At 40.5% G+C, this 19323-nt stretch overlaps 1 protein-coding gene across 3 annotated transcripts in view; it reads right to left on the bottom strand.

Moving 5' to 3' along the window:
• Positions 1 to 19323, bottom strand: part of unc5ca (unc-5 netrin receptor Ca) — a 283732-nt gene that overhangs the window by 48475 nt on the left and 215934 nt on the right. For 2 of the 3 annotated variants that reach the window (XM_050050565.1, XM_050050567.1), the window contains 3 exons: positions 17021 to 17188; positions 16549 to 16713; positions 5814 to 5870 (listed from right to left, as the gene is read on the bottom strand). In XM_050050565.1, coding sequence (XP_049906522.1) covers positions 5814 to 5870; positions 16549 to 16713; positions 17021 to 17188 — 390 coding nt within the window. The remainder of the gene's footprint in view (positions 1 to 5813; positions 5871 to 16548; positions 16714 to 17020; positions 17189 to 19323) is intronic. The other variant, XM_050050566.1, reaches the window with a different exon arrangement.

Here is a 19323-nt window from a genome sequence, read left to right as displayed (position 1 = left end):
AGGATAACTCAGCTTAGCTCGTCTCTATCTTCTCTGTGATCTGCATCCAAAGCAGAGCTGTGGAGAATCACTACTTGAAACTCATTCAACTGCCTTTTTGATCTTGCTTGGCACAAACATGCAAACACCACCCATACTGCACTCCTGGCACACATATCCGCTCTAAGTAACTGGCAGGGATGAACTAAAGAGAGACGGTCAGAGGGAGAAAGCGAGCAGTCATTTGTAAAGCTGTCTATCCTTATCTTCTGTAGTGGGGATGGAAAAAATCTTGGTGCCAAGAAAGAAAATATGGAGTCACTTTAGAGTCACTAAAGACAGGGGGTGTGTTTCTATGACAGCAAACAACTCTGTACAGGTATATAAAGTCATTAGATTGTGTAAAGACCCTGTGATATAAAGCAATTGCAGCCATTTAACGAATGGGCTGAACGCAAGCCTTTCAATGCAACGTGTTTTATCCAACAAAAAGGAACATCATGACCTCTTTCAGTGTCTGCTGGCCACAAATATGAATCACAAAAATACTGGCAGAACAGAAGCTGTCTCCCTCCGCACAAATCTACAGCTCAGCCACCTCCCGCCCTTCTCATCGCCTCGAGCTAAGCTGCTCTCTGACTGGCACAAACAGCCATGTCACATTCTCAAAAAAGTGATGTGTAAGCAAACAAACGAGGGTGCAAGTGCAGAATAAAGTACTGATAATTGTAATGCTGTTTTTTCCACTAACTTTTTTGACTTGAGGGTAAAAGTTTTCGGCCTTCAAACATGACTGAAGGTGTGAATGACCGACGGACCTTGTTGTGGTCAAGATGAGTTTAATCCCTTATTCCACTAAAATTACTATGTTTGCAAGTTTATTTTAAACATCGGAAAAACCTGCTAAAAATAGGCAATAGACGCCTCTCCCGTTGCCAATAGACGGGGTTTCTTTTCTGTGTTTTGTTTTCAGGGTTAGTAAACAGCAGAAAGCATTTACTCAGCATTTTCTATTTGCTGTTGTATATGGTGGTGTCTCTCACAGTGCCAGTATGCTGTCTCCTTATTTCCTCTTGCCCTCAGATCAGGAGAAGCCCTCTCACCTAACTGTCTTGCAAATGTTGCATCATGCACAATACGGCACCCAGACCTTCAACACTGCACCAACAAAAGAGGCAAAAATCAGTGTGTCATGTTTCCATCACTGACGATCAGAGGGAGCTGACTGGAGCTGTTGATGATATTTACTCTTGACTAATAAAGAGGCATTCATCTCGGGAATGAATGCTGATTGTTACTTTTCCAAGATGAAAGACAGATGGTAGTGGGGTTTTTCCAGTGGGAAAGGGGCTTAAAGCTGGATTTATACTTGTGCGTCAGCTCTACACAGAGCCTGTGTCTTAGCCTACACACGTGGCCTACACTGTTGTGAGCATTTATACTTGTGCAGTGTGTCTGCAGTTACACATCCAACACACTAGTCGGCAGTGGGATTTCTGTGAAGTGCTGTAAAGTTAAGTAGATTCAAAACACACATTAAACATGGCTTAATAGCGAAAGTTTCAAACACAAGTACACAAATCAGCTTCACTATAACTCGCATAACTCGACTAAGCATTCGCAGCATTCACAGACTTTGTCTGTGAATGCTGCGAATGCTTAGTCTTTTGCTGGACACATTTTCGCCACAAATACAACATGCTAATGTTTTTAGCACAAGCCTATGGAATTTTACATTGTAAAAATTAGCCTAGCGGCTAGCAGACTTTTCCTCTACTCATATGAAGCCAGGGACAACAGCGACATTTAACAAAGGTAACCTTACAAACATCGGCTCTATTACAACTCACAAGGTTTGCTGACAAAACAACTGTCTTATACTAAACACGTTTTCCAAACAAATACAACATGCTAACATTATTAGCACAAGCCTATGGCATTTTACACTGCATAAATTAGCCTAGCTACGAGCGGAGATTTCCTCTCCTCATATGAAGCCACGATACAAGATTTAAAATGCTATTTTGTGGAGGCTTTACTGTCTTCACAATTTATTGTTTCTTATCTGTGGCTTTACTGTCTTCACAATTTATTGTTTCTTATCTGTGAAATTAAAGTAAATAAAAGCTTTCCACTGAGGGAAATGGTTTCAGCTTACAAAAATAGACAGGAGGTCTGTGTTGCTGTGATGTGTAGTTACATTTCTGGGGAGTTGCACATCAGGCTTCGGCGTAGGGTACGGTGCAGAATTATAAATCATGCGTTAAGACTGTGAAAAGATCACAGTCAGATCCCACTTGATTGGACGAAGATGCTTGTTTTAAAATTCCTGTTGGTATGGAGGTTATATTCCCAAACAGAATATGGCCTGGGAACCAAGTTTTAGAAACAGAAATCTCAGCACCTATATATAATTATCAAGTCACACTGGTATTGACCAAATACCCTATCACCTCCCTGCAGATACAGTATGGTCATGGTTCTGCAATGGAGCAGCAGAAATCTTCCATATCGCCTCTTTAACTGGCAGCTGTGGATGCAGAGTCTGATTTTGCCAGCACAGCTATTGGATGTCGAACCAGATATGGAGGTGGTTAGTACTGCATTTGTAACCTGACTTAAAGCCCTGATACAGACAGGAGATGGACAGCAGACACGCTGCGGTTGTGTTTATACTGCACTGGGTGTCTGTGTACAGTAGGTGGACGTGTTCACACGTTTGGGCAACATGTTGACAGTCCCTCACGGACATGTGGACTGTGGAAAGTGTCATTTCAGTTACACATTACATTTATATCTGTAGTCATACTCCAGTTTGGTAATTAGTGAATCTCAGAGCCACTCATGCAACCTCCCAGTGCTGGTGTTAGTGACTGTATTTTTGAATATTAAAACTGGAGTGACAATCTGTTAAATGAGCAACGACTGCCTCTATATCTCATCTCTAGTTCTCTTTGTGTCTGCGTCTGTCTGGGACTAGTCATCTCACAAAACACACTGGGATGATGAAACTGCTTCAGCAGGCCTTAAACGAGAGTCATTAGAACACATCACAGTCGCTCATAGACTGCTTTGAAGATAAAACGAGAGCTCCTGCAATGAGAGAAGTAAAAAGCCCGGTAATAATAAATGGCAGAGGTCATTTCCCTCTTGCATCTTTCAATTCTTGTGTTTGTAGTAAATCTCTCTCATTATGTCACTTTGAGGAACTAACAGTAACAATGAAAGAGAGGGAAAGGAAGAGGGGAAGAGAGCGGGATAGGAAGAAAGGAGCATAACAAGTACAGCTGAATGTATTTTTTAAACCCTCTTATCATCTCTCACCTTTTCTATTACTCATTCAGTAGCTTTCATACCTCCCAAAGACGTATCCCCCTCACCAGGTGATCCTGTGCCTTCCTGTTAATAATTTTTCTCTTCTCCAAATGATGCATTAGCAAGGGGATCATTTGACATGTCAATCATTTAGATGATACTTCAAAGAGAATGGGTCAAATCAGTGGAACCGAATCAAACTTTCACTCAGTTCAGTGTCCGTAGTTGAACCGCGCTCCATTGAGTTCTCAGTGAGCCAATATGCTTGTAAACACAAAGCAAGTGTTCAGGACTAAGGCAAATTGCCTACTTTGGCAAAACTCCAAAGCTGGCTGGCGACTCTCCAAAATGACCACAGCTGCAACAAACTCACAAATTGTGAATCAAGTGAACTGGCGCAGAATCGATTCGCTGCTATCAGACAGGAAGAAAGAGAGAATCAAGTTAATTAAAGGAATCTGTCACCACTATGGCACATTCGCTTTCTAGACACAGCTCTGGGGTCCTGCACTACATTTTAAATGACTGAAAAGTGTTTTAGTAAACCTTCAATGCAAGATGAGTAAAACATAAATATAAACATACATGGATAATATTAAAATAGGACTTTAAGATCCAGTGCGTAGTGTTTAGAGGCATCTATTGGTAGAAATTAAATTACATGTACTAGGTATGTTTTCTTTAGTGGATAATCTCTTGAAAGTAAGAGTCACTGTGTACAGAGGGAGCGGGTCCTCATCTATGGAGCTCTCCATATTGTATCACCATGTTTCTATAGTAGCCCAGAATGGACAAACCTAACACCAGCTCTAGATACAACCATTTATTTACTGGTTGAAATCACTGGGTCCGTTTGTTTTGTTTCCACCAAGCAGTACGGTACAGTTCAGTTCGGTATGCTTTTCTTACGTTTCCACTGTGAAAAGTTGTGGATGGTACCAATGGAACCGTTCCGTACCGTCCTCATTTTTGGTCCCCCCTCTGTTGGGGTACCTAGCACACAGATCACTGCAGTCTGTTGATTGGTCAATAGCAGACGGTCACTCTGCTCAGGGCTGAGTTGTGGCTGGTTTTGAGGCTCATGTAACCACTGTTCATACTGGAGTTTTACATACATTAGTAAACTGTAACTATAAAAATGAAATTATGTTTTGCTGTCTCTTGCAGCAGCTGTAGACTGAGAAAAAATATTCACTGGGCCAACTGCCGGCAACTTTTAAGATGGAACATTTACTTGTTATGTTACTATTTTTTAAATGCCCCACTGAAAGAGACTCTCACTGCAGCCTGTACTATTCTGTTATGAAAATGTCAGCATGTGCAACCCAATTCCATGGACAATAAATGAGGTGCGGACTGATAAAGGAGGAAATACAGTGAGTGCTGGACGGAGCAGTGAGTGACAACAACCGCGCCCGCGTGAAAGAGTACTGTTTGCAGTGGAAAGGCTACGGTCTAGGTACCATGTCTGAGGGTTACTTGTGGTTCCAAAGATACTATACCGAAAGCATTTGGTGGACATGGGCTGCAGAGACCTCTGGGGATGCTTTGGCTCCCGGTAAAAACCTCCACAACATCTGGAGCTAATAAGTTATCAAACAAAAAAGGTGAGCATACGTCAGCAGGTGCTGGGCTAGCAGCCCGTCTCTGACATGTCAAGCAGTGTTGGAGAAATTCTGATTTGTAACATGTAACTGCTTTATTGAGTTTTTTAATCAGTTTAAATGATCAGGTCTGTTTGTATTGGAGTGGAGGAAGCTTCTGCGGATACTTCAACCTGCTGCACAACACTGAAGGAATTCTGACTTGGAGAAGTTTCAGCTGGTTGCAATCTGCAGTCCTCACCACTAGATGCCACTAGAGTCCCCTAAATCTTACAGAACATTCCTTTAATGTAAAATGGACCATTAAGGAAAAATCTGTAAGGTCAAGACTGTGACATTTCTGTTCTTTTTGTATGATTTCATATTTTATGAATTGTAACGGGCACATGTGTCTCTGTTTTCTGCAGTTTAAGTGAAGGAAAATGTAGTAAAAAGGCACGGAAAGTCAACATGTAACATTAGAGTCTGAGGTTGTACTCTTAATGTGTAAAAACTCAAACTGTGTTTCTGCTGTTACTGTTTAATACCAAGAGGATGGCAAAGGAATTGTACAAATGCTGCTAAATATATCTAGATTTTTGGAAACATCCACCTTAAATAATTTAGTAGGAGTATATAGGCCCTGCAAAGTCTTATTTCCATCATACAAGCAACATTGTAAATGATTAATCTACCATGACTGCCTTTGTCTGAGAGCAGATAGAAGTTTTAAATCTAGTGAAGTGCTCTTTGAAGGTTTTTGTTTGATCAGCACAGCAGATGATAAAACAAGAGCAAAACTCTCATCAAGCAACTCAAAACGACATGTAACAAAAAGCACGAGCCAAAGGTCAATGCTCAATCAATGAGAGAAACACTAAGATGAATAAGACAAAAGGAAAATGGATGATGATAAAACATAAAACATCAACTTACATGGGATTCCCAAATCACTGTTTTCTTTGGGCTCAGTGGACTTCTGAAACAATGAACCTTGGGACGAGAAAAGAAGGGGATGGTGGAATGGATGGAGGAAGGGAGAGGAACACAAACAATCAAAATCAAACAAAGAGGTCAAATAAAATGGGAAAAACAGGGCAGGACATGGACACCAAAACTCCTCGACATGCCAAAGCTTGTTTCTTTCTTTGTGTCTTTCTTACTTTTCTACTCGTCTATATTAAGTTCAGTTGTCTTAGTCTAGGAATCAATATTGAAAGGTCTGAAAACAAAACAAACAAAATAAAGCTAATTAAATCACCTCATAGGACAAAAAAAGTATATAATTTGAGAAACCCTACTGTCTGTAAGACGGTTACTGCTGTGTCATGCTGAGTGGTCCACTTAGTGAGACAGAGGGTCTATGACACAGACGAACTGCTGATGTACTAATGTATAATTGAAGTGCTGGTGTATAATTGATAAAGGCAACATGGTGCGCTTAAAAGCTTCTCGCCAGACCTGCTGGACATACAAGTCACACCGATCATCACCAAAGGGCAAGAAAAGCTGATGAGGTTAAGTGGGGTGATGTGCAAATACAGTAAAAACATACAGTGAGACTGTCTCCCTCCAAAATACGACCACATGGGTCTTTGAACAAGCAGCTTTTTACAACCTATATTTACGTTTGTTAGGCTGCAACCTCTGGGTGCCATAGAAATTATGACAGGAGCAAAGGAATAAGTCAGGAGATGTAGTATAAAGAGGAACTGACACAAACAAAGGACTTTGATACAGGAGGCTGCTGTTAGTGTCCCGTGTGAAACCAAAACTCAGCATTGAGATATTTTAACTATGCAAAAGAGTAGTAGTTAACTTATGTGCAGAGGTTACATAACAAACATTTACATTAATATGATTTTGATTCAAACCTTTTTTTTTTTCTAAACCTAATCAAGTGGTTTTGTGGCCTAAACCAGTAGCTATAATATTAATACTGCTGCTCGCACAATGATAAGCATGTGTTTAAAACTGCGACTGTTAACAGTAAATTATGACCTATTCTTGTCGTTTAGGTATGAGGATGTGTTTATTTCCTGCCACTGGTGGGGGCGACACATTCTCACCACTCACTTGTCAAATACCAGCACTACTCATCAAGCTATGAGGCTCTGGAACTCCCCCTGCATCACTTTTGGACGCTCAGGGATGGTTTCTAAATTTGTGCTTGTTACATGCACTGTGTCTTTTCAAAATAAACCTCTCTTTTTTTTCAGGAATGTACAGTTTCTACTTGTTTTCAAAATAAACTTAAGACACCTTGCTTTTAGGCTACAAAAGTATGTGGTTAGGGTTAGAAAAAAACACCATGGTTTGGCTTAAAATAAGTTTGTTTTTTTACTAACGTTACACAATGTCACGTAACATACATCACATAGATAAGACATTAGCCTTGTATGCTACACATATTAGCACACTACACTGTCATTAAAATACCTTGATAGACATTTGGTTTCACATGGGAAACACCCATCCCATCCACCTCTCCTCCCGCCCATCCTATAGAGACCTTCTTACTCTTCATACTACAGCAGTTACTCAGCGCATCAAAAAATGATGCTGTCCAGTGCACTTTAAGTGGGATTTATACTTGTGCGTCAGCTCTATGCAGAGCCTACGCACATGGCTTACGCTGTTGTGAGCATTTATACTTGTGCAGTGGTGTGTCTGTGTCGCTCTGCAGTTACACCTCCAAAACACTAGTCTGGTTTTCTGTGAAGTGATGTAAAGTTTAGTTGATTCAAAACACACATTAAACATGACTTAATAGAGATAACTTCAAACACGAGTGAACAAATCAGCTTCACTATAACTCGCAGCATTCACAGACACAGCACTTGTCTTTTGCTGGACACATTTTCCCCACAAATACAACATGCTAATGTTGTCAGCACAAGCCTATAGAATTTTACATTGTAAAAATTAGCCTAGTGGCTAGTGGACTTTTCCCCCACTCATATAAAGTCAGGGACAACAGCAGCATTTTACAAAGGTAATGTTACAAAATTCTTCTCCATTACAGCTCACAAGGTTCACTGACAAAACAACTGTCTTATACTAAACACGTTTTCCAAACAAATACAACATGCTAACATTGTTTTCACAAGCCTATGGCATTTTACACTACATAAATTAGCCTAGCCACAAGCGGAGATTTCCTCTACTCATATGTAGCTAGGATAAATCACAAAGTTTAGATCCCCGCAGGATAAATCAAACACCATATGTAAAATGTTATTTTTCAGAGGCTTTACTATCCTCACAATTTCTTATTTCTTATTTATGGAATTAAAGTAAATAAAAAGGCTCCTTTCCACAGAACGATGCCGTAGGTACTGCTTTGATTCAACACAGTAGTATAAATCCCACATTATACCACCATTAAAGCATGCATCAGTGTCAAGCGTCAGTATTTGATGAGTTGGGAATGAGACCAGGTTTGTGGGGGGACTAAAACAGGAAACGCTCCTGTGGGTTGTATTAGAGGGTAGAAACAAGCAACCTATGGGATCATATGGGTTGGAGGACTTGTTTCACAGCTTTTCTTTATGCAGATAGGCTTGGAAGTTAGCGCAATCTGGTTAGTCATGCTGTTCAAAGTGTTTTAGGCATTACTTAGCATGCTCCAGCACTGTATTATCAGATTTCTTATTCTTGTATCAAATGACTGAGCAACTGACTGTGTTTACATGCATCTAAGAAATGTCATGCTGATTAATGTCTGATTCAGAGATGATGGTAGGTGCAACATGCCATGACAGAAACTTATCATGTTCCAATTATAATACAGTTGTTTAAACAAATATTAAAAACATGATGACTGGAAAATGAAGCGTAATTGATTTAGTAAGAGCCAACAGAAGCAATATGAAAGAAAAAGATGTCACAGATGAGGACAAAACATTTAAGAAAAGAAGCAGAAAATGGCAAACAAGCAGCGTAAGAAACAGTACGACTTGGCGATTAGAATTCACAATGAGAAGAAACACAAGTGGGAAGAATGGAGCTTCAATGGAGAGATGGCTTGTTTGATGCTCTGCAGTACCTGCTGACACTGCTGATCGCTTTGTATAATACAACACAAACACGATTCAATGTTCTCTCCAAACACTAAAGTTACATAACAGCCAGTATCTCTAGTGATTACTTGTGGTTTTAGAGACCACACAGCAGATTTTATTTGCTCTGGAGGTACAGCTATGTGGCGCTCACACACACACACACACACACACACACACACACACACACACACACACACACACACGAGTAGGTAGTGAGTGAAATGTCATGCTCTCGAGGATGACACAGTGGAGCTCTGACTGAATCTGCTCCAAGAATTCTGATCGATGTGTCAGAAAAATGTCAACAGGCCAAAAGATATAAAACAACACAAACAACTCTTAAAAAAAATACGTGAAAGACTTCCAACTTCTGTCACAAGAAGACACAAACACACACACAAATACACACACAGACATATATACAGACTCACACCGATAAACACATAACCACAAAAGGAGAGGAGGCACTCCACGCGGGGCAGAAGTGAGGTCAAATGGATTTCTACCTCTCAGGATTTAACAGGACAACTTTAGAAAAAGGGCAGCAAGAGATGGCGGAGGAGATGAATAGAGAGGCGGGAGGTGTTGGTGGAGAGAGAACAAGAAAAAGAGAGAGGGAAAACGAGCGAGAGTAGAGTGAAGTACTTTCTGAGCACAAAGTCAATTACAGAGCACTATCTAAAACATTAACTCCCCCTCTACATTGACATTATCAGTTCATTCACAAACCTGAAACCCTTAAAGTTACTACTTATAGATAAAGCAAAAAACCACTGTTGTACTTTTTTCCATTAAATTGAGTCTGAAGACGTTGTGCTAAAAACCCGAGAGACATATCCAGCATAAACAAATACAAATTGTAGCTTATATCTAAAGCTGTGCCAACAGCACTTCATTTCAAGCAAAATGTGTTTTCTACAATAAATATTTTTTTGTGTTTTACTTAGGGGTGTAATGATACGTTGATCAAGATCGATATATCGATTCAAAGATCAACGATCCAATATTATCGATACAAAGTGAAAACTTCTCAAGTTCGTCTACCCCTAAGTGTGGTTCATTTGGGCAGGTGTGAACACAGCAATCGCATTCGGGTGCGCACCAAAACAACAGGACCGAGACCTTCTTGAAAAGGGTGGTAGAACTCCGGTGTGGTTCGCTTGTGGTGAGAACGTGTTCCGACCTCGTTCCGAACCAACTGCAGTCACATGGCACATTGTTTGGGTTAAACATGAGCATGTTACAGTCCTGGAGGATTATTAATGTGCACCTCCTCCTGTACTGCCTTAATATGCACATTCAGCACATCCAATGCATCAAAACATTGTTTTCTAGTTGGAGCCGCGCCTCGTTTTCAAACTGTATGGTTTGACTAAAATGAACAATGACAGCAATATAGTCCACGATGAGCAGCGCTAAAATCAACCTGCGTAGTTGTCCCTCCATTGTGACATTAGAAAGTGTCACATTTATCTTGCAAGTGTACTCTTCTTTAACGTTTTGTTTACTTCCTGGATTTTTCCCGCATGGAAATTCTGACCAATCAAGAGCAGCTTTCTCTCGTAAGGCATTTGATCTGGTCCACTTGTAAATGCTGCCGTGAGAACACAAACCAAATCTAGGCAATTATGCAACTTTGTAACAAAATTTGTCGCTGATTCGGACCAAAGCAAATTAACTCCAAGTCTGAAAGCACTCTAAAATATGCCTTTATTTTGAAATTCCCATGACATGTCTATTTCACCAAGAACAACTCCTTCAACACCCAAACAGTGCAAGCAGCAGAGCACCAGGCAAACAATGGTCAATCAATCAAAAGCCCCTGAATTCAACTGAATTGAAACTGGATCATGGCAGACTAAGTGATCTGAGCAAATATATCGTGTCATTGTCCAAAGAATCAATATAAAATTGCATCATGTTAAAACCTGTGACTTACACCTCTAGTTTTACTGAAGCAAAACACCTTAAAAATGTTAGTGTAACGGCCCAGTTGGTTACAAGCAATGGATCATTTTCCGTCTGTGTAAAGATCACATTTTAAAAAGATCCATCATCCATAAACCAAATGGAAGAACGGAGCAAGAATCACTTCAAGCCTTGCAAATATACGCTAGCTATAAAATGCTGTGCACGCAGAAACCCCCTCTAACAACCATACACACACACGCACACAAACACACACACGCACACACTGTTCATGGATTCCTGTAAATGCTACAGGAAACAGCTGAAACATTAGTGCTGACATAAAACCACGTCTGTGGAGTCATTTTAAAGACAGAAAATCAATCAGGGGAAATGAGCCTAAATCTATACCTCTCTAGGTTTTATCCCAGATTCTGTGGCCATACCTCACAGGCCTCAGGGAAGCCTTCTGATGGAGCAGAGACACAGTATATAATACACTGCGTAAGGAGTGGGCAGGGCTCTGCATGTACAGTAAAGCTTTTTGAGGGATTATATAATATTATTCCACTGCTCATGACTTAGATCATTTATTAAATCATCACTACTATCCACTCCCATCGAGCTGCAGAGAGAAGTCCCTCACACAAGAAACAGCTCACTTGGCTGAAAGCTTTGTGTTCACTGACAAAGTATTTTTCTCCTGAACAGAATTCCTGACTGCTTGTGACTTACTCAACCTTGATTTGAACAGGAATGCCTCATTGAGTTTGCCAAAGCCACAAGAGGCAGCAATATAATGGAGTTATAGACAGATAACTGGGGCTGTATCTGTATCACCCCAAAATACCGTCATCACAGCTTTTTTATTTGAACTGATATGATGACTAAATAAAAAATGAATAAATAAACACTCTACTTTACTTCACTACTCTATTGTGTTTCTCAGAGTCAAGGATCCTTTGTTCTTGCCAAACCCAGCTGCCCTGTACAAACATCAAGCAAGTACATCATCAGACGAGTCCTCCCAAGGAAGGGGAGGCAAAGCAAGAGTCCTTCCTAGCATCCAGTGAACACGCATTGGAACGTTCACTCTCAGCTGACTGAGGGGGTTTTAGGCTACTGTGATAATTTTGGCACATTCTAATGTCGTTACAATTTGAACAAGTGTAGCAGTATTTTCAAAGTCACTTGACTTATAGGGAGAATATATTTCCAGATTATACTTGAAAAAACAAACAGGTACACTAAATAAAACTTAGCACTTAGCGTTCTATCACTGCTGTAAATTATTAATTTAAAAACTTTTATGTTTTAACTTAATCATGGTATTTTAAAAATCTCATTAATTGTCAGTGGACACATTTAAAAGTGTAAATTATGAGGTTTCTGTCAGTGTTTGTTATGCTTTTATGATAAAAACTCCTGGAGACATTAATGAATCCAAATAAAAGACATATTTATCTAAGTCCTGAAGAGGCTCTGCCTTCACTTCCAGCAAATTGTGCGCAAAGAATTGTGGGTACTTTATACCTGCTGAGGATACACACATACATCCTTGAAAATTCTCTGAATGACGGTAGAATTCGAAGGATCCTTGACATTGGAACAGTCCTTTGTTGACGTAGCCTCCTTGAAATTCAGCCATTGTCTGCAGTCACCTCTCTGTAGCCTCGCTCAATGCCCCACCCACAACGCTATCTGATTGGTTACGTGTCAGCAGTAATAGCCTATCAACAGGGTGCCATGCCACACGTAAGACAGCAGATATTACTGAGGTTGTAATAAACAATCTCAATCTCTTCTCTTACACTGAAGTTGCAAAAACAGACCTGTGTTTCTGCTGGTCTCGTCCTGCTGTTAGGAATAGGAGTTACTGGATGTAATTTCAGTTGTACAAAAACTGTATGGTATGTGAAGAGATTAGGGCTAGGCGATATGGAATAAATCAAATATCACAATACTGATATTGTGGCAATATTGTCGGGTAGACTATTAATAATAAGTAAATATTTACTCAATGAGATTTCTGATAAACAATTAAAAGTCATGCAGATATAATGACATATATATAGAGCCAAATAATAGAACAGCTAGGACAGTCTGGCAAGACCAGAAAATTGCATAATTTTACTGTAAATACTTGCAATATTAGAATATCTAAAATCTAGGGTGGTATCTATCTATCTATCTATAATGGCTCTTTTATCAAATTCAGAACAAGTCCTTGGATCATAGGGACATAACTATTCACACTTTTTGCCTGAATGTCATTTTGTCTCTCTTGAAAATCAGATTTCAGTCTCAAGAGACCATCCAGATAAAATGAAGGTCAAAATTCAATTTACATAAATATGGTGGTGGTGGCGACCCAAAAGTGTCTATAAATAAGACTATGGGAGTCCTCCAACCAAAGTAGGGTCACAGACAACCGTACACTTCTACGAAGCATTTTAGGCAGAAGAAATATATACTTTTTTACTTTGTCAGGTCAACTCTGAAAAATGTTCCTCACAGTTTTCCTTTGTTATAAAATTTCTCAAGATGAACACAGAGATGATCAGAGTCTAAAAGAGAATTCTAACCACTGAGGAAAAGTACCTCTATGGCTGCCATGTTGTGTGAAAAGAAAGACAATGAGGATTGATGGCATAATTACAAGCATGAGTGTGTATGTGGGCTTCTTTCAAAAATGACTATTTTTCTGTTTTTACCTGTCCTCTCTTCTCTTCACTCTGACAGGCCTCTCCCTCTCTCCCTTCACGTCAGATGCTTGTCTGCCAATTACTCTGAGCACAGGGAGTAACAAGCACTATTCCTACAAGTCAACAAATATAATTGCCTCCACCTTGGAAAAACTGCTGCTGCTATATTTGTGCCATTATGACTCAGCCCACATTTTCCATGCGGTTTTGAAATTTACCACACTGTTTTTTTTACTGGTGTCAGAAGTCACTACATTGTGTGTGTGTGTGTGTGTGTGTGTGTGGGAGGGGGTAGTGGTGACTGTTCCACATCATTATCTATCATTACTTTCCTTATAAAACAGGTGTTTTTGACTTGAGTAATGGACAAGAAAGTGGGGAAACTAAGGTTAATCATGATGACATTCAAAAACCCTTCTATAAATCACCCATAATGTGCACAAAAGAATGAAAGTGCATGTGTAAGGCAGAGCGAGAGCAAATCACTATAAAAAGGAGAAAGGAGAGCAGGTAGGCTCCTGGAGATAAAACCAGAGAGACTGAGAGGAAAAGGCAAGAAAGATGGCAATAAGGATAGGAGACTTAATGTAAAGAGTAGCAGTGGTTGCCGGAGGACTAGAAAGTGAGATGAGACGACTGATGAAGAGGAGGATAGGTGGGAATAAGAACATAAAGGAAGAAGTGAGAAATGAGAAGGTCGGGAACAAGAAGAGGAAAACTGCAAAACTTTACTGCAACGCTAGTTGATACATACAGAAGCTAGATTAGAAATGAAAAAGAAGATGACACAATAACATTTACAATATCCAAGAGTGTCAACGATATGTCTCCAAGGTATAACATCTCAGCACAACCATTTTGACAAGCCTGCCGAAGCCCACTGACTCCATTGGTTTAGTTGGGCACTAATGCCATTGGCTTCATCTAATGAAGCTCAGCCTAAGTTCAATCAGGAAGACCTTCTTTATGCTATATCCATTCATAACTCTCTCTCTGTCCCATCAGCTGACTATCGGTGTTCCCTCTCCCAGTTAGCCAGTCAAACTTTGCCACGATCTCCTTCAGCCATTTATGTCGCTGCTCCTGTCAGCTGTCATTTTAGGCAGAATTGTCGCGCCCTCCACCACCTCATTTACCTCCAGTCACCTTATCTAGGGCCCAGGAAAAGCTCATCAAAAGCCCACTCCTCTTCACATCCAGATCCTCAGCTCCCTCTTCATCTTTTCTCATCACAACCATCACCACCACCAGCATCTAGACTCCATAGGGGGGGATCCCTAATCTACTACGTCTTTACCACCCTCCTGGAATACATGACATCACGATGGGATCTAATCATCAAAGACTTTTCACATTTCTCATTCATTTCTCATTCTAATTCTCATTTCTCATTCTAATTCTCATTTCTCATTCTCTCCTGATTGAAATACAGCTGCAACACACCGTCACACCCAACTCGTCAAATAATGACACTTGACCAATGGTCCTAAGCGTGCTGACGTACCGAGGCACCCTTTAGCGGCGGTATGAGACGCACTGGGTGGCGTGTCAATTTACACTCATTACATGCATTGTGTCTTTTAAAATAAACTTTTGATCTCACAGGAAATGTATAGTTTGTGCTTGTTAGATGCATACAGTCTCTTTAAATAAAGAAATAAATAAATGTAGGTAAAAATCATCAGTTTGGGGTTTACTTCCTTAGATTTAGGCAACAAAAGTACTTGGTTAGGTTTAGAAAAAAACATGGTTTGGCTTACAATAAGTACCTCTGTTACTAGTGTTATGTAACATCATGTATGTGTCATGTAAACATCATGTCACATGTCACTTGCTTATTATGTATGCAAGTGACGTAGCACCCCATGTAGTTGATTTTTGGTATCACACTGTAGTGACTACTATCAATGACAAAAGCCGCTGTAACTGTGACTCGCTCAAAGGAGTCCATGCTGAAGTCCAGCGATGCTTTTTATGATGATTTATTGAACAAACAACTGAAATAACTAAAGCAAAAATAGATGAAACACAATATTACGTAATGTGATTACGTTATGTGATGACATGACTGCGATTACGGTCGACAGAAAATATCGGAGCACCCTCTTTGTCTAAAAAAAAATGCCACACCATTGAATGAACCGGTAAAATAATGTGAAACAACACCCAAGCCTGTGCCAATTACCACCAGAAGTGAAAGTGACCAAAAGAACGTGTGCAGCCTAAACAAATAACAAACAATAAGGTTTAAATACACATTCTGGCTCCTACATACATGGTACAAAAAGAGTAGGCACCTGAATGAAAGTCCGCAGCTTGTTTGACCAATTGTCCTCCCCTCCCACCGCGTTTTCTGGCCATTAAAAAAATGTTGCCTCTTGTTGTATCTCATACCACTGCTAAAGGGTGCCTTGGTGCAGTAGTATCTGATGTGGAGGGCCACTGACCAAGCGTCTGTATTTGACGAGCTGGGAGTGAGACCGTGTTGTCTAATAGGGTTGTCAATAAATAGACTGATGTTCAAACAAAGATGTGAAGTTTTTAAATTCAAGACTGGTTTTCTAACATCTTCAGGAACAATATATGCCAGTAAATTACAGATATTTTTAAGAGTTTTAAGATATCAGCTAACCAAAAGCTAACTTTACAATAACACTTTTAAGGGTTAATTTATTACTCGTGCATCTATTATGGATTTCTCAATATAGATCAGTGTTGTAAATCAATCCATTTAACTGGCATGCATATTACACTTCACTCGCTCCTGTCCTTTGGCTAAAAGCCTGACCATGCATCAACACCACAATGGTGCTGCTTAATCCACGGTCAATTCACATTCAAGTCAATTCCCATCTGAAGCAGAGACTGTGTACTATTTGTTTTAATTGGCATTCTCATCTTTCATTGCTATGTATGATATATGACACATCTTCAATACATTTAGAAGAGGTCTGTCAATGCTTCAGCTCTGGATGATTCATTAAGTCCACTCACTTTGCATACAGAGTCCGTCAGTACAGTTCTGAGACTGGAGCACCAGCCCCTCGCAGTCCTTTCCTCCGTTTTTAGGTGCTGGGTTGTTGCAATCCCTCCTCCTCCACTGGGTACACTCCGTCCCACAGGCCGACCACTTACTCCACTCTGTCCACACACCGTCCACTAGAAGGAAAGGATGGGGAGAGGAGCCAGGAGAATGAGAAACACAAAAAAACGACAAGGGAGAAATAGAGAAAGCACAAAGAATGTCCTCAATTCTGCCTCAACCCCCAAAGTGTAATATATATATATATAGGGCGGTGAAGCACAAAAAAAGAACAGAGGTGGAATGCAGCAGATGCTGAGCGTAGGACAGAACAGGTAGAAACTTGAGGCCACAGAATAAAATAGCACAGAGGAGAAAATGATACAGAACAGAACAACACAGTAGGGTAAAGTGAGGAATAAAATTGGACTAGAACTGACTTACCGGTGCACAGTGTGGTGCAGAGAAGTTTCTGTATGGCCTGTCCATCACAAGGCAGTCCTCCGTTGAGAGGGGCAGGGTTAGTGCAGCTGCGGGTTCGTTTCTGGAAGCCACGTCCACAACGACTGTTACACACCGACCACTCTGTCCAGGTCGACCAACCACCGTTCACTGTGGTGACATAGATCAGTACATCAGTACATTAATACATGCATTGATCAGCCATTTCAAGAAAGTAGCATTTTATTTCTCTTTAACTGAAAGTATTCACATCCTTTTGCTGAAAGAACCGTTGTTGTTGACTTCAACTTTTAAATTATTGTCCAGACACAAAAATACAAACAACGCACCAGAAAATAAATAAATAAATAAAGTTGGCATTGTATATTTCTGCAAACCATGGACACGTTACATGGGCATGCTGGGTACAGGGTACTCCGGCTTCCTCCCACAGTCCAAAGACATGCAGGTTAGGTTAACTGGTGACTCTAAATGGTCCGTAGGTGTGAATGCGAGTGTGAATGGCTGTCTGTCTCTATGTGTCAGCCCTGTAATAGTCTGGTGACCTGTCCAGGGTGTACCCCGCCTCTTGCCCCATGTCAGCTGGCATAGGCTACAGCCCCTCCCCCCGCGACCCCTGACAGGATAAGCAGTTATGGAAAATGAATGACTGAATGGCCTTGAACAGTTGTCTGCAGCTTGGTAGGCATCTTGCCTCCAACTCCAGATGACAAATTCAGCTCAAAAACGACTTTACTTTAGACGTTGATGATACATATCTGGAATGTCAAATGTGCAAATGTAACATCTGTGGTTGCAGACATGTACAATGCCAACATTATCTTCAGGCAACTGTGCTGAAACATCCCTTGCACAGCACAATCATCAATGACCTTACACATCCTCTGACTACTTTGAACTAATGCCATTAGAAACGTGTTGTAGGTTGCTCATGATGTCAATGAAACAGGAAGTTTGGTTTTATTCCAGAGGCCATTTGACTTACAGAAGAAATCAGTATAGATAAATACAATTGTACTTTGTGCCTTCATGGTGTTGGATATTGTTTGCCATCTGTGTCTTGGCCACAGTCATCAACCAGTGTGTATTTCAAGTCTTTCCACCATTGTCATATTTTTTATTTTAAGATGTTTGTTTTTAGTTCTGAATGCATTGTTCATGTGCATTAATGCTTACCAAGCTTGCTTCAAACTGCCCCTTGAGGAACAAATAAAGTATTTCAAATATAATTGGACAACAAGACATACTAACATGAAAGCCCCAAGTTTTGTGATGTTTATACAAACGAGGTCTGTGATGAAGCAATTAAATGGCACAGAGTGCATTAAAACCCCAATGTGTTGTTTGATTTAATTGAACTATTTGTCTCAATGGACTCGAGTATGTGTTTTACAGATGCCAGGAGGCTGGGTTGTTGAAGTTTAGTGTGAACAGCTGGATTTTCCTGCACACCAAAACCACACACACACACCCAAACCAAACACACACACACACACACACACACACACACACACTCTCGTGCAACTGTTCGATTTCCCTGCTGCTACTGTAGAGAAATGGGAGAAATGAAATATAAGTAAGTTTTCGTTAGTGTACAATCACCTAAAAAATATACGTCATTGTGTTTTCATCACCTTAGAGTGAGCTGTTTATATTCTACAAAGGAAGCAGGCCCCATCCACACTGTAATTTTCTACAGTAGCCCAGAGCGGACAATCCAAACACTGGCTCTAGATAGGGCTATCCGTGTTTTCGTGTTGTCCACCATTGAACCGGCTTTATTAATTGTTTTCACCAGTTTTAATCACTTAGTCGGTTTGTTTTGGAGAGGGAGAGACCTCTGTGGATAATTCAGCTCCAGGCTGAAACCTCCTGAACCATCAACACTCAAGCTGGGAGTACACACGTGGCACATAGTTTCAGCTGGTTGCAATCTGCAATCCTCACCACTAGATGCCACTAAATCCTACACACTGCTCCTTTAACCTTGAACTTTTATTGGGGAGATCACAGGGAGGAAAAACTATTGACCTTTCACTTCGCTTCGCTAAGTCTCGCCCCGGACACAGACTGGCCAATCATAGCATAGCATCAGGCCGGCTCAGACCAGGGTCCGACAACAACACAGCTGTGCTCCATTGACTCTAATGCAATCGTTTCAGATTTCCTTCATTTTCAGGCTGGTTTTGTGGATTTGGAGCTAAATGTTGTGCCTGGGGCACGTCGTGTATTAATGATACTCGTTACCTGGAGAGGTTGGAAAAAGATATACGTTTCTTCCCTGT

This window comes from Epinephelus moara, chromosome 8 (genome assembly GCF_006386435.1).
Source record: "Epinephelus moara isolate mb chromosome 8, YSFRI_EMoa_1.0, whole genome shotgun sequence".
Taxonomy (NCBI): Eukaryota; Metazoa; Chordata; class Actinopteri; order Perciformes; family Serranidae; genus Epinephelus; species Epinephelus moara.
The sequence above is the reverse complement of the archived record's forward strand: the minus strand, read 5'-3'. Positions and strand labels throughout refer to the sequence as shown.